At 37.9% G+C, this 12,988-nt stretch overlaps 1 protein-coding gene across 1 annotated transcript in view; it reads right to left on the bottom strand.

The window, feature by feature from the left end:
• Positions 1-12,988, bottom strand: part of LOC135210085 (low-density lipoprotein receptor-related protein 4-like) — a 471,815-nt gene that overhangs the window by 373,915 nt on the left and 84,912 nt on the right. Inside the window, exons 3-7 of the mRNA XM_064242883.1 lie at positions 11,299-11,442; positions 9,593-9,691; positions 6,270-6,411; positions 3,964-4,076; positions 2,152-2,314 (exon numbers count right to left, since the gene is read on the bottom strand). Coding sequence (XP_064098953.1) covers positions 2,152-2,314; positions 3,964-4,076; positions 6,270-6,411; positions 9,593-9,691; positions 11,299-11,442 — 661 coding nt within the window. The remainder of the gene's footprint in view (positions 1-2,151; positions 2,315-3,963; positions 4,077-6,269; positions 6,412-9,592; positions 9,692-11,298; positions 11,443-12,988) is intronic.

Here is a 12,988-nt window from a genome sequence, read left to right as displayed (position 1 = left end):
TTATTTAAAAAACTTAAACTGATTATAAATGCATACCCGACAAATGGGATACACATGCTTGCTTTCCGGTGAATACACCTGGCTGCAGCTGTGCGCTTAGATAGTGTCATTTTCGATAGATTTGATCAATTTAGTTATGTCCATTCAGTCGTATTCAAGATATAAAGCAGATATCTCGATTTAAACGTGAGGAATGGAATGGAATATAGAATTTTGGCTAAAAGCCATGCGCTGGGACCTATGAGGTCATTCAGCGCTGAAACGGAAACTTACAATAAAAAGTTTTGAAAGGTGTAACAGGGGGAACACCTCGCAGTTGTACTATGAAACAATAAGATGGAAAAAAGGGAATATGAGTGGAGGTACAGTAAAAAGGAATGAAGAGGTTGCAGCTAGGGGCCTGAGGAAGGGACGCTGCAAAGAACCTTAAATAGTGCTTACAGTGTAACGGCACTAACCCCTACGGGGACTTAAACGTAGGGCCAGGCTATTTTCATCAACTGGCACTGGAGAGTACATGCCACGGCACTGTTACATGCTGCACAGCAGGGCCTCTCATTACAGGTCAAGAGAACCATGAATGTGACTGGCATGACATTATGTTAAAAAGACTGTAGTCGAAATCATGATAAATGATTTTGGAGCCTAATGCCACCCGATTAAGGGCGAATATGTTATAATACTTCTTGGAGGCATTGTGTTTGTGTCAATGATGCCCTGTACTTAGGGCGCCCTGTGTTTCCTCTAATGACTCAAGTTCTAAAGCCTGGGATGGGTTTGCATCAGGTGCAACTGTAGGCCAGTTCTGGGCAAATTTAAATTGTCTAACTGTCTCCAGCTATACTCTTAATCTTCAATTGTATCTAATTATGACAGATGTGGTCCTCTTATCCACAATCCGTGTCTATAAATTTACTGGCACATCATGCCACTCTGCCACTGCAATATAAATACAGTACTTTCCTGTAACATACCATGAAAAAAACACTGAAACGTAACAGAAAAGAATTGTCCAGGTACAAAGTTGCCCCCATCTAATGAAGGTACTAAATCACCCTTTATTACAGATTTTAGCTTGTGCACATCTATGGAAAACTACGAAGATCCCGCATACTGTTTCCTTAGTTTGAAGAGTCATGGAGACGTAGATTCCAAGACAAAAGGATCAAGCTGGGAGCCATAATCGCTCCCAGAACCACTAGAACTTAGCTGAAGTCACAATGAACAGTGACTTGCTGAAATAAATGAACCCAAGTTCATTCATTGAACACTGAGCTAGAATTTGCAAAGTTGCATAGTTGAATCCTGGCCCATCGACCAGCAGTTGACTCACCTGTGAATAGGTAATGGTGTAAGTTAAGGTCAAAGAAAAAAAAAGAGTAGGGGTGGCTTGCAACCTCATCCCTGAGAGTTGTTTTAGAACCAGAATGGTCTACCCTTTTGAGGTCACCCACCCACTTGAAGAATTATTATTACAATTATTCAGAAGATGAAGACTATTCTTATGGAACGAGCCCACCAAAGGAGCCTTTGACTTGAAATTCACGCTTCCAAAGAATTTAGAATTCATTTGAAAGAAGCAACAGAATATAACAGTAAACACAGCAAGAAGAGAACAGTTATCAGAAAAGAAAAAATAAGTCCACAAATTTACAAATAATGAGATAAAAATCTAAGTAAATTATGAAATCCAAAGAGAATTGCTTTAAGGTGCTAATGCCAATATTGCATCTTCACCTGAACCTCTTCAGTTCCGATTGCACAACATAATCAGGAAGAAGCTGAAAACAGAACAAAAATTCTAGCAATTAGAAAAGAGAAAAATTGAACAAATTAACAAATAACTAGATAAAAATGTAAGTAAATTATAAAATACAAAGAGAACTGCATCTACGTCTGGACTTCTGAAGTTTCAGTCGTAAAACATCCTCTGGGATAACCAGAAAACAGTATAAAAATTCTGGCCTTCCAGACATGATTGGACTTCTGAGGTTCCAGTCGTACAGCATCCTGCAAACAGTACAAATATTCTGGCCTTCCAGACATTATTGGACTTCTGAGGTTCCAGTCGTACAGCATCCTGCAAACAGTACAAATATTCTGGCCTTCCAGACATCATTTTTCCCTCTACGAGAACTCATCCCGACGAACCTGAATTCGTTCTGGAAACACGAAGTGGAGGGGCAGTCCGATTCGTCGGACCAGTCTCCACAGTCGTTTTCCCCGTCGCAGACGTAGTGGAGTTCCACGCATCGGCCCTCTGCCTTGCACGCCTTCTCGTCTGCCCCGCAGGTGTGGTTCATGGGGGCTTTATCTGGAAGAAAGTAAGTATATGAATAATATGGTCGATAATAATAATATTATTATTTTAGGCATATGAAAAATTTGCTCTAATTGATAATTATGGGTTTTATATAAATATATCCATAAATCATCAAATTACGAGTTAAAATGAATATGAGAAAGGTAAATAAAATTAAGAGAAGAGTAACTTTCGTAAACTCATTTTTCAAATGTTACTCAACTATTTTTAACTAAATATTCTTTAGACCAATAAATCATATATATCTTTAGATCTGATTCTGCTATGTAAAATATTGTTAAAAGAAACTATACAAAATATCAAGAAATGAAACTTATCATATATAAATTTTTAAAATGCAAAATAATAATAATAATAATAATAATGAGTTGATATATATGGATATGATTCAGTAAAGCGTTGTTAAACGTTGTTTAGAAATATGCTATTCCCTTGACACGAATTTTCCTTCATAGCACCTCAATTTAAAGGATTCTTAGGTGGTTTTTGCTTTCCGTTAAGTAAATAAGTAAGATGTTTGGCTGTTTTCGCTTTCTTTAAGTAAATAAGTAAGATGCTTAGGTGTTTTCGCTTTCCGTTAAGTAAATAAGTAAGATGCTTAGGTGTGTTTGCTTTCCATTAAGTAAATAAGTAAGATGCTTAGGTGCTTTCGCTTTCCGTTAAGTAAATAAGTAAGATGCTTAGGTATTTTTGCTTTCCATAAAGAAAATAAGTAACAAAGAGCCTATATTATAACTGTATTTGAATATCTTCTCGATATCTCACTACTAACAGCAATTCAACATATTCGACAAGACCACAACCTAAATGAACTTAAGCCCTAACCTAACCTAACCTGTACTTTCAACTTAACAATCAATTCAATTCAATTCAATATAGTATCATATCTAAAATGGTAGCACACCAAGAGACAATGATGATAATGTAGCTGGTAAGAACAGAATTCCACGCAGTGACTAACCTAAATGGTACCATATCAAGAGGCAACTATATTACTGTAGCTGATAAGTACAGAATTCCACACAGTCCCTGACCTAAACTAACCTATATGTACTTTAATCTTAACATTCAGTTCATTTCAATATGCAAAACAGTATCATGCACTCTAACTTTGACTGACAATTCAATTCAATTCAATATGGTACCATATGCAAACCTTTTTCATGGCAAAAGATAATGATGCTACTGTAGCTGATTAGTACAGAAGCTGAGGGACACCGCTTGCTGATGCTCTTTTTTCGTTTTAGATTTCTGTAAAAACAAAAACAAAAAAACTTTTGAAATAGCTGTTTGTCTGCCCGTTCACACTTTTTCTGTCCGCCCTCAGATCTTAAAGACTACTGAGGCTAGAGGGCTGCAAATTGGTACGTTGATCATCCACCCTCCAATCATCAAACACCAAATTGCAGCCCTCTAGCCTCGGTAGTTTTTAGCTTATTAAAGGTTAAAGTTAGCCATGAACATGCGTCTTGCAACGTTATAGGATAGGCCACCACAGTGCCGTAGCTGAATGTTTCATCGGCGTAGAGCAAACTTGATTTCTTCTGCTCATTTTTTACTTCTTGAACATCATCTTCGGTACAGCAACTTTCTAATGGTCTCTAACTGTTTTATTTCCCACAAACTGCAAACACACTTACTGCTGCAATTGGCTTCGTCCGAGTCGTCTGAACAGTCTATTTCGCCGTCGCAAACCCAAGTGTTGTAGATGCAATGTCCGTCACCACACATGAATTCGACTGCTCCGCAGGTCCTGCGAAGATTAATGAAACTAATCAACTCAGTTGTTCTGTTTGTGTGACAACTATAGCTGGTTCACTTAAGGTAAATTCTTGAGTGAGCCCTATGCCTACGAGACGTTTGCTTGGCAGCCGCTAATTGGCTGGGAGCTGCCTACCTCCCGGTACCAGCCAATCAGCGGCCGCCAAACATACGTCTCGCAATCATAGGGCTCATCCAAGAGTCCACCTTAAGTGAACCAGCTATAGTGCTGTTCACGTAGCAATAACAATATGATAGAAGAAAAATGACATTTATTGTGTCCTGATTTTCGACATGCCAACCTTCGATGCGTTGCTCCACCAGTTTAAGCAACGGTGAGAAAACAACAATTAGAAAAATAGCGAAGAACCTCTATAAAAATGAATGCAGCTGATGCAGCAATGATCTTTAATAAAATATCATCGAGAGACATAATTGTATGCAATGTCTTGATCAGTCAACGAGAACACTTTGTTGTTCTACTTCTGTGATAGTTTGTGGTGTTTACGTAGCAACAACAATATGGTGAAGAGACATGACTGTCTTTGTTGTTCTGTTTCTGTGATAGCTTTCCATGTTCACGTAGCAAAAATAGTGGGATAAAGGGGCATTATTGTAGGCAAGGTCTTGACCAATAAATTGGAGATGGGTAACCCTAAATAAAACAACTTCTGCATAAAACATCACAAATAATACAGTTAGGTGGGATGGTACAGTCACTCATGTAAGTTCATGGATGTCCCGGTGCTTGAGAGAGATTTCTATTTCACGTCTTTCTAGATGACAGGTGTCTGGGCGTGCGAAAATCGCCAAATGTTCAACTACCTAACTCTGCTGTAGCAAGTTTCGGTGTGTGTGCTCGTCTTACGTCACTATACAGACCCGTTGTCCGGAAAAGGGTTGGATGGAATTCAGCTTTATGCCCGGAGACATCCATGAACTTATATGAGTGACTATACAACATATAAATGTACAAATGGAATGTTCTAAAGGTTAAGTGGGTCGTCAGCTGAATTATGGGAAAATATTTTCTAAAAATTGATGTTAAACTAGATCAGTTTTCTCTCAGGGTCAAAACTCGATAACTGCTACAGGATGTCAATAATGGCAGACACAAAGAGGTGAAGAATTAAAGAAGTTGGAAAAGGGCACTATACTTCAGACCACATGATATAATGCAGGAGACATGGTCAGGAAAATGATCTGATTTTCTCTGAATGGAATCAAGCGTTCTGATATGTAAATAAGCTGGTAAGTGGAGCACCTCAGTAAATTTGGAATTGGAACTGGAATATAACGTTTAGGCCGAAGGCGAAGCGCTGGAACCTGTTAGTTCATTCAGCGCTTAAGATGTCGAAACAATTGTTAGGAGGGTGGATAGTAAGATGGAAGAGAGAATTTAAACGAAAGGTATAGTTAAAGGAATGCAATGGGTTGCAGCTAGAGGCCTTAGGGACGTTGCAGAGAACCTTGAGTAATGCCACAGTGTACTGTGGGAGGTGCACTGATGGCACTACTCCCTAACTGTAAATCCGAGGATATAAAATAAGCAGGAAAGGAGGCTATGATAGACACGCATTTTCCTGTACCATACAACCAAAGAGTAAGAGCATCTGAACCAAAGGTGATGGGGGCATTACAATTTGGACGTCAGAAACAGGACTTCCTGACAGTGGAAGTCCAGTAAAAGTCATTTCAATGGTGAGCGGAAAAGAAATTATTTTTATTATTATTGTTCGGAAGATAAACACCAATTCTTATGGAACAGCTTACAAGGCCCACTGACTTGAAGTTCAAAAGTTTCCAAAAGAATATGGTGTTCATGTGAAAGAAATTACAGGAGATGATACGAAGTACAGAAAGATGAGATCAGTTATTGAAAAAAAATGTAAATCAATAAATAAATAGATAGGAACATAGGTGAATTATTAAACCAAAAGGAAAATTTCTTTAAGGTAATAATCCATTGTATCTTCGCTTTAATTTTAAGGTTGGAATTACACAGCATCCAACATCCTTTGAAAGACTGTTCCACATAGGACTAAACGCATGCGAGTGAGTACTACTGCTCAGTTTCATAATCAAAATATTTCACCAAAACTCAAATTACAGCGGCAAAAAAAAAAAAAAAAAATTGTTCTTGTGACGTCAGGGTGATGAAAACGAACGAATCGATCATTCCTACCTCGTGGAGCAATTGGCTTCGTCCGATTTGTCGTGACAGTCGAAGTCGCGGTCACAGACCCAAGTGGATGAGACGCAGTAGTCCCCGTTCGAACAGTTGAACTGGTCTGGGCCGGTGCAGTTTGGCTTGAAGTGCGGCATATCTGCGGAGTCAAGACTAATATCAGTGAGGTTTTCGAAGCTCGCTCGGAGAAATGATCTGGTTACGATGGTTGTGGCGAATCAATGTCCCAAGTCCCGAAGAGTTGAAGAAATAAAATTAATATTTTGGAAGCTTGCAGGAAGTTAAAATGAAGGAAAGGGGTCTAAGAGAACAAGATGTACAGGACAGAGGAAGATGTAGAAGGCTGACTAGAAACAGCGACCCCACATAGAAATGGGAGAGGCAGGAAGTTAAAGTGGGGTGGCGACTCAAAATCCTAAGTTTCGAAGAGTTAAAGACAAAAGCATTATGATTTTAGAAGCTTGCAGGGAGAAATAATGACGTTAGCATGAGAAATGATCTAGTTACAATGGTGCGGAGAATCAAAGTCCAAGTACCGAAGAGTTAAAGACAAAAAACACTAATATTTTGTAAGCTCCATGGAAGAAATAATAAAGTTAAAATGGCTTAGCATACAAAAGTCCGTAATATCGAACAGCTAAAATAGTCTTCCTGTTTGAAATAAACAGCTTTTTCATTCACGTCTAATGTAAGTCAAGTTTGCTGGGAATGTACTTGACGTTAAATGAATTTGTTTCTTTTTCTTATTTTTACTACTATATATTCTTCCTCTTTCCTGAGAAGTCCTTTCCTTAGTGTTATGCTGTCTTTGCTCTGGTCTGCTTGAAAACAATTAGTAATCTTCAATCTTAGCTTCTTGTTAATAAATATCTAAAAGAAAGCAAATCGAAAGCTTATTCCAATATTAAAGCCAATGATTGCACTTTAAAAACTAATAAATAAAATATAATTAATAAGAAATAATAAATCAAATAAAATTAATAAAAAAATAATAAAATATAAAATATAATGAATAAAAAAATTATCCTGCTTTTCACAAAATTTTTATATATCCTTATAACTAAAGTATTTCTGCATATCCTTATACTTAATGCATTATCTTCGAACTCGTGTGCAACGCCAGATAACCGAGTAAATCAGCCAACGAACCGTTCGATCAGTCAAACCTCCACTTCTAGGAAATCTCGATCTGAAGTCTCTCGATCGGTAGTCAACTCTCTGCTTCCCATACCCCCCCACGCCCGCCCCCCCCGCCCTTTATTCCAGGTCCCAGGGGGACTTAATTTCATTCCCAGGTCTCGCCTTCCACTGTTCCCAGTGGTTCCTAATATGGTCCCTTCTCAATTAGTGCTACATTGCCTATGGGCCATGATGGGCTTCTCTCTAGCTAAAACTTATCACATCATGCTATGTAGTCGGCTCCAAGCCACCTATCCCTTGTGTGATCCCTTGGTCAACTCTCTCTCTCTCTCTCTCTCTCTCTCTCTCTCTCTCTCTCTCTCTCCTTTTTTTCTCTCTCTCTCTCATGTTAGAGTACCACTGTAAATAACAACCTTACTACATCATTCACCAATAGTCTATCATAATGCTATAAACTCAGTGAATCATTTCTCTCTCTCTCTCTCTCTCTCTCTCTCTCTCTCTCTCTCTCTCTCTCTCTCTCTCTTGAATGAATATATGAAAGCTGACACATCAGTGTCGGAATGCCACTTTGCATACAACTTTACTACATCATTCACTAATAAAGTTTATCATAATGTTACACATTCAAATTAATTATAAATTTTTTTTTCTTCTCTCTCCTCTCTCTCGTCTATCTTCTCTCAGGCAATCCTGCTCCCCTCTCTTCTCTCTCACCCTTCCTCTCCCTTCATCTCTCTCTCTCTCTCTCTCTCTAAATCAATAAATCCATAAAGTAGAAACTATATATGTTGGGGTCGACAGCATAATCTAGTGAATGGACAAAAGAAACAAAACTAATAATTAAAGAGAGGAGAAGAAGGTACAGAAGAACACGAGGAAAAGGAAGTGAACAAATTAATGCAAAAGCTAATATTTATGAAGATCATACACAACATCTGACAATCACAAAGAGTGGAAAAATACAACGACTGCTAAAGCTAATCAATAGTGATTTTAGACCCAAAATCTGAATAAAAAAGTTAAAAAAATAATGCTAGAGCTATATTAATGATGATTAGACGCAAGATCTGATGATCAGAAAAAATTAACAAATAAAACGGATTGCTACAGCTGATCAAGAGTGATTAAAGACCCAAATCTGATAAGAAAAAGGTGAGAAAATAAAATTATTGCTAAAGTTAATCAAAAGTAATTACAGAAAAAATCTGATGGTCAGAAAAAAGTGAGAAAATAAAACGAGATAAAGCTAATCAATAGTGATTATAAACCCAAAATCTGAATAGAAATTTTTTTTAGAAATAATGCTAAAGCTATATTAATGATGATTAGACAAGATCTGATGATCAGAAAAAATGAAAAAATAAAACTGATTGCTATAGCTAATCAATAGTGATTATAGACAAAATCTGATGATCAGAAAAAGTGAAAATATGAAACGATTGCTGAAGCTGATCAAGAGTGATTACAGACCCAAAATCTAAATAAAAAAAAAAAGTTGAAAAAAAAAACAGTTATATTAATGATGATTAGATAAGATCTGATGATCAGAAAAGTGAAAAAAGAAAATAAACGAGATAAAGCTACATAATAGTGATTATAAAACCCTAAGAAATAATGCTAAAGCTATATTAATGATGATTAGACAAAAGATCTGTGATCCAGAAAAATGAAAAATAAAACTGAATTTGCTATAGCTATCAAAATGTTGATTATAGACAAAAATCTGATTGATCCAGAAAAAGTGAAAATATGAAACTGATTGCTGAAAGCCCTGAATCAAAGAGTGATTTACAGACCCAAAAATCTAACATAAAAAAAAAAAAGTTGAAAAAAAAACAGTTTAATATTAATGATGATTATTAGATAAGAATCTATGAATCAGAAAAATGTGAAAAAAGAAAACGGATTGCTATGGCTGTTCAATAGAGATTACAGACCAAAATCAGAAAAAAGGTAAAAAAAATAATGCTAAAGCTAATATTAATGATGATTAGACAAAATCTAATGATAAAAAATAAGTGAAAAAATAAAACTGATTGCCATAGCTAATTAATAGTGATTACAGACAAAATCTGATGATCAGAAAAAGTGAAAAATATGAAACGATTGCTAAAGCTGTTCAAAAGTCCTTACAGACCCAAAATCTGAACAGCAACAACCGATTCCTCTGCTCTTACCGCAGACCAGTTCGTCGCTCCTGTCTTCACAGTCGTAGTAGCCGTCGCAAAGGAACTCCGACTCCAGACAAGTGCCGCTCATGCACTGGAACTCTGAAACTACAGAACAGAACAGGTTTCACTCACTCACTCACTCACTGACAGCACCACATCACCCCCCCACCCCCCCCCCCCCCCCCGCCCCCCCCCCCCCCCCCCCAATCCCCAATATGGGAACTACACACAAAAAAAGGGGGGGAAATTATTTGATTTATAGATTTTTGGCATTATGCCAAGCACTGGGGCAACTAAGGCCATTCAGCGCTGAAACGGAGATTGACAGTAAAAGGTATGAAAGGTGTAACAGGAGGAAAACCTCAAAGCAGTTGCACTATGAAACAATTGTTAGGAGAGGCTGGACAGTAAGATGGTAGAAAGAGAATATGAACGGAGGTACAGTAGAAGGAATGAAAGTAGTTGCAGCTAGGGGCCGAAGGGACGCTGCAAAGAACCATAAGTAATGCTTACATCGCACCGAATGAGGTGCACTGACGGCACTACCCTCTACAAGGAAAAAAAGGGGGGAAATGACCATTTACTTCAAGGCTCTAATGAAGTGGTTCCCAAGCTCTAATAAAATTCCTGATGCCCCATTTGGTGATATATAATCCTAATATTCAAAAAGGCCATGAATTTGGTTTAAACAACCTTCCAAAGGACATGGACATACACACGAGTATTTTTTCAAGTACCACATATAGAAAAAATTCAGTGTTAATATCCCATTCTCGAATTGGACTCCAACCCCTCTTTAAAAATTACCGTACGCCCCACTTTGGGAACCACTGCTCTAGAGATAGTACACTAGACAAATATAATAAGTTGAGTATATGTTAGTTGAACCAGACCACTGAGCTGATTAACAGCTCTCCTAGGGCTGGCCCGAAGGATTAGATTTTTTTTTTTACGTGGCTAGGAAACAATTGGTTACTCAGCTACGGGACCTACAGCTCCAATTGGTTACTTAGCTACGGGACCTACAGCTCCAATTGGTTCTCAGCTACGGGACCTACGGCTCCAAATTGGTTACTCAGCTACGGGACCTACAGCTCCAATTGGTTACTCAGCTACGGACCTACAGCTCCAATTGGTTACTCAGCTACGGGACCTACAGCTCCAATTGGTTACTCAGCTACGGGACCTACAGCTCCAATTGGTTACTCAGCTACGGGACCTACAGCTCCAAATTGGTTACTCAGCTACGGACCTACAGCTCCAATTGGTTACTCAGCTACGGGACCTACAGCTCCAATTGGTTACTCAGCTACGGGACCTACAGCTCCAATTGGTTACTCAGCTACGGGACCTACACTCCAATTGGTTACTCAGCTACGACCTACAGCTCCAATTGGTTACTCACTACGGGACCTACAGCTCCAATTGGTTACTCCAGCTACGGGACCTACAGCTCCAATTGGTTACTTAGCTACGGGACCTACAGCTTATTGTGGGATCCGATCTACACTATATCGAGAGAGGAATTCTCACCACCAGAAATAAATTCCTCTGATTCCACGCTGGCGGTAGCTGGTAGCGAACTCGGACTACCAGATTGGTAGACGAGCATGCAACCGACTCGTCCAGCGAGGAACTAGATAAACATATAATAATTAATCCTAGTGGGAGAAGGAGTCACGAAGCAGAACACGATCCTTTATTAGACTAACCGGGGCATTTGTTTTTGGGGCAGGAGTGTTCGTCCTCGCCCCCAGGACAGTCGAGATGCCCGTCGCACAGGATTTCCGGACCCACACACGAACACTCTCCGCTGTCCGTTTTGCAGCCGAGGTATCCTTCTTCACAACCGCATCCTGCGAACATGTGAAAGGATTTAGGAGAACAGAATAAGGAATTAACGCCAGTGGCCAACCATTGGGTTTATATTTTTTATTCTATTTCTATTATTCTTATATCTATTTTTATTTTTATATCTATTTTTATTTTTTATCTTTATTAGTCATATATTTTTTTATTTTTCATATCATTATTTCACTGCTTTCATTTTATTTATAATTATTTCATTGTTATTTGTTATTTTTTTTAGGTCATTCAGCGCTGAAAGAGAAACTGACAGTATGGAGGTTTGAAAGGTTTAACAGGAAGAAAACTTCACAGTTGCCCTACGAAACAATTGTTAGAGGGGGTGGAAAGTCAGATGGAAGAAAGGGAATTTGAACGGAGGTACAGTAAAAGTTGATAAAACCACAGTTTACTTGATACGACCACAATGCTTTGCCCTTATGAATATGGAACTTGAATAGTCAGTCAGACGTATATTTCTCAATGGTTGTGAATATTCGACAAACATCCATCGAAGTAAAAATCTGAATAGGAATATTCACACATTTTTTCTGAATAGTTTCATAATTAGATATACTATATTCAATACAATATTACTTTGGACAGAAATAGTCAAACATATTTCTAAGTAGTTTTCAATATTAGACAACTATTAATCAGTCAAAATTAGAACAGAATTCGTCACATAATTATCTAAATAGTTTTTAATATAGGGCAAATATTTATTACAGTAAAAATCTTAATAGTAGTCACACACTTTCCTAAACAGTTTTCAAAATTAGACACATACATTTCACAAACACACACACAAAATTGAATTCCTAAAGCATACAAACATGAAATCTATATCTAAACCAGATACCTGATTGGGTAATCAATTCATAAAAGTATGAGGATGCCAGAAATTTGTGTAAATAGTACAAGTAAACAATTGAAAATCAAGACAGTTTTAAAAGGCAAGACACTGCCAAGCCCACTTTCATCTACCATCAAATTCAAGACATTCAAAACTCATTTTTTCAGCATCCCAAAAACAGGTCTCTGAAATTTGACCTGCAAAGGACATGCATTTAGAAAACCCTAAGTCACAACTCGTTTGTTTGTTTGTATGGTGTTAACCAACGGCTTTACGTGACTTCTGAACCACGTCAAAGTGAAATTTTATCATCAGAAATACACATCTCTCACCCCTCAGTGGAATGCCCGAGAACAAAGTCACAACTTGATCAATAGTGAATCAGTATGACAACACACTAGATCATCGATTCTCAACCTTTTTTGGCCCATCCACCCTCCCACCATATGTCAGAATGTCAACCCCCCGCCACAACACACACCACTTATCATCTTTTCCAAATTTGTCCGCCTCAAAAGGTGCATTCCAGTTTATATATGCAACAAAATACTAAATATTTTTAGCGGTACTGTGGATTTTGATCCTGAATATTAATACCTCGTTACAGGGGTTCCTCAGTTCATAAGGAATATTGTTGCACAAAACTGCCTGAAATTCAGGTCAAATCTCTGCTATGCACAGAACTTTTTTCTTTTTCTTTT

The sequence above is a fragment of the Macrobrachium nipponense genome, chromosome 39 (assembly GCF_015104395.2).
Source record: "Macrobrachium nipponense isolate FS-2020 chromosome 39, ASM1510439v2, whole genome shotgun sequence".
NCBI lineage: Eukaryota > Metazoa > Arthropoda > Malacostraca > Decapoda > Palaemonidae > Macrobrachium > Macrobrachium nipponense.
The sequence above is the reverse complement of the archived record's forward strand: the minus strand, read 5'-3'. Positions and strand labels throughout refer to the sequence as shown.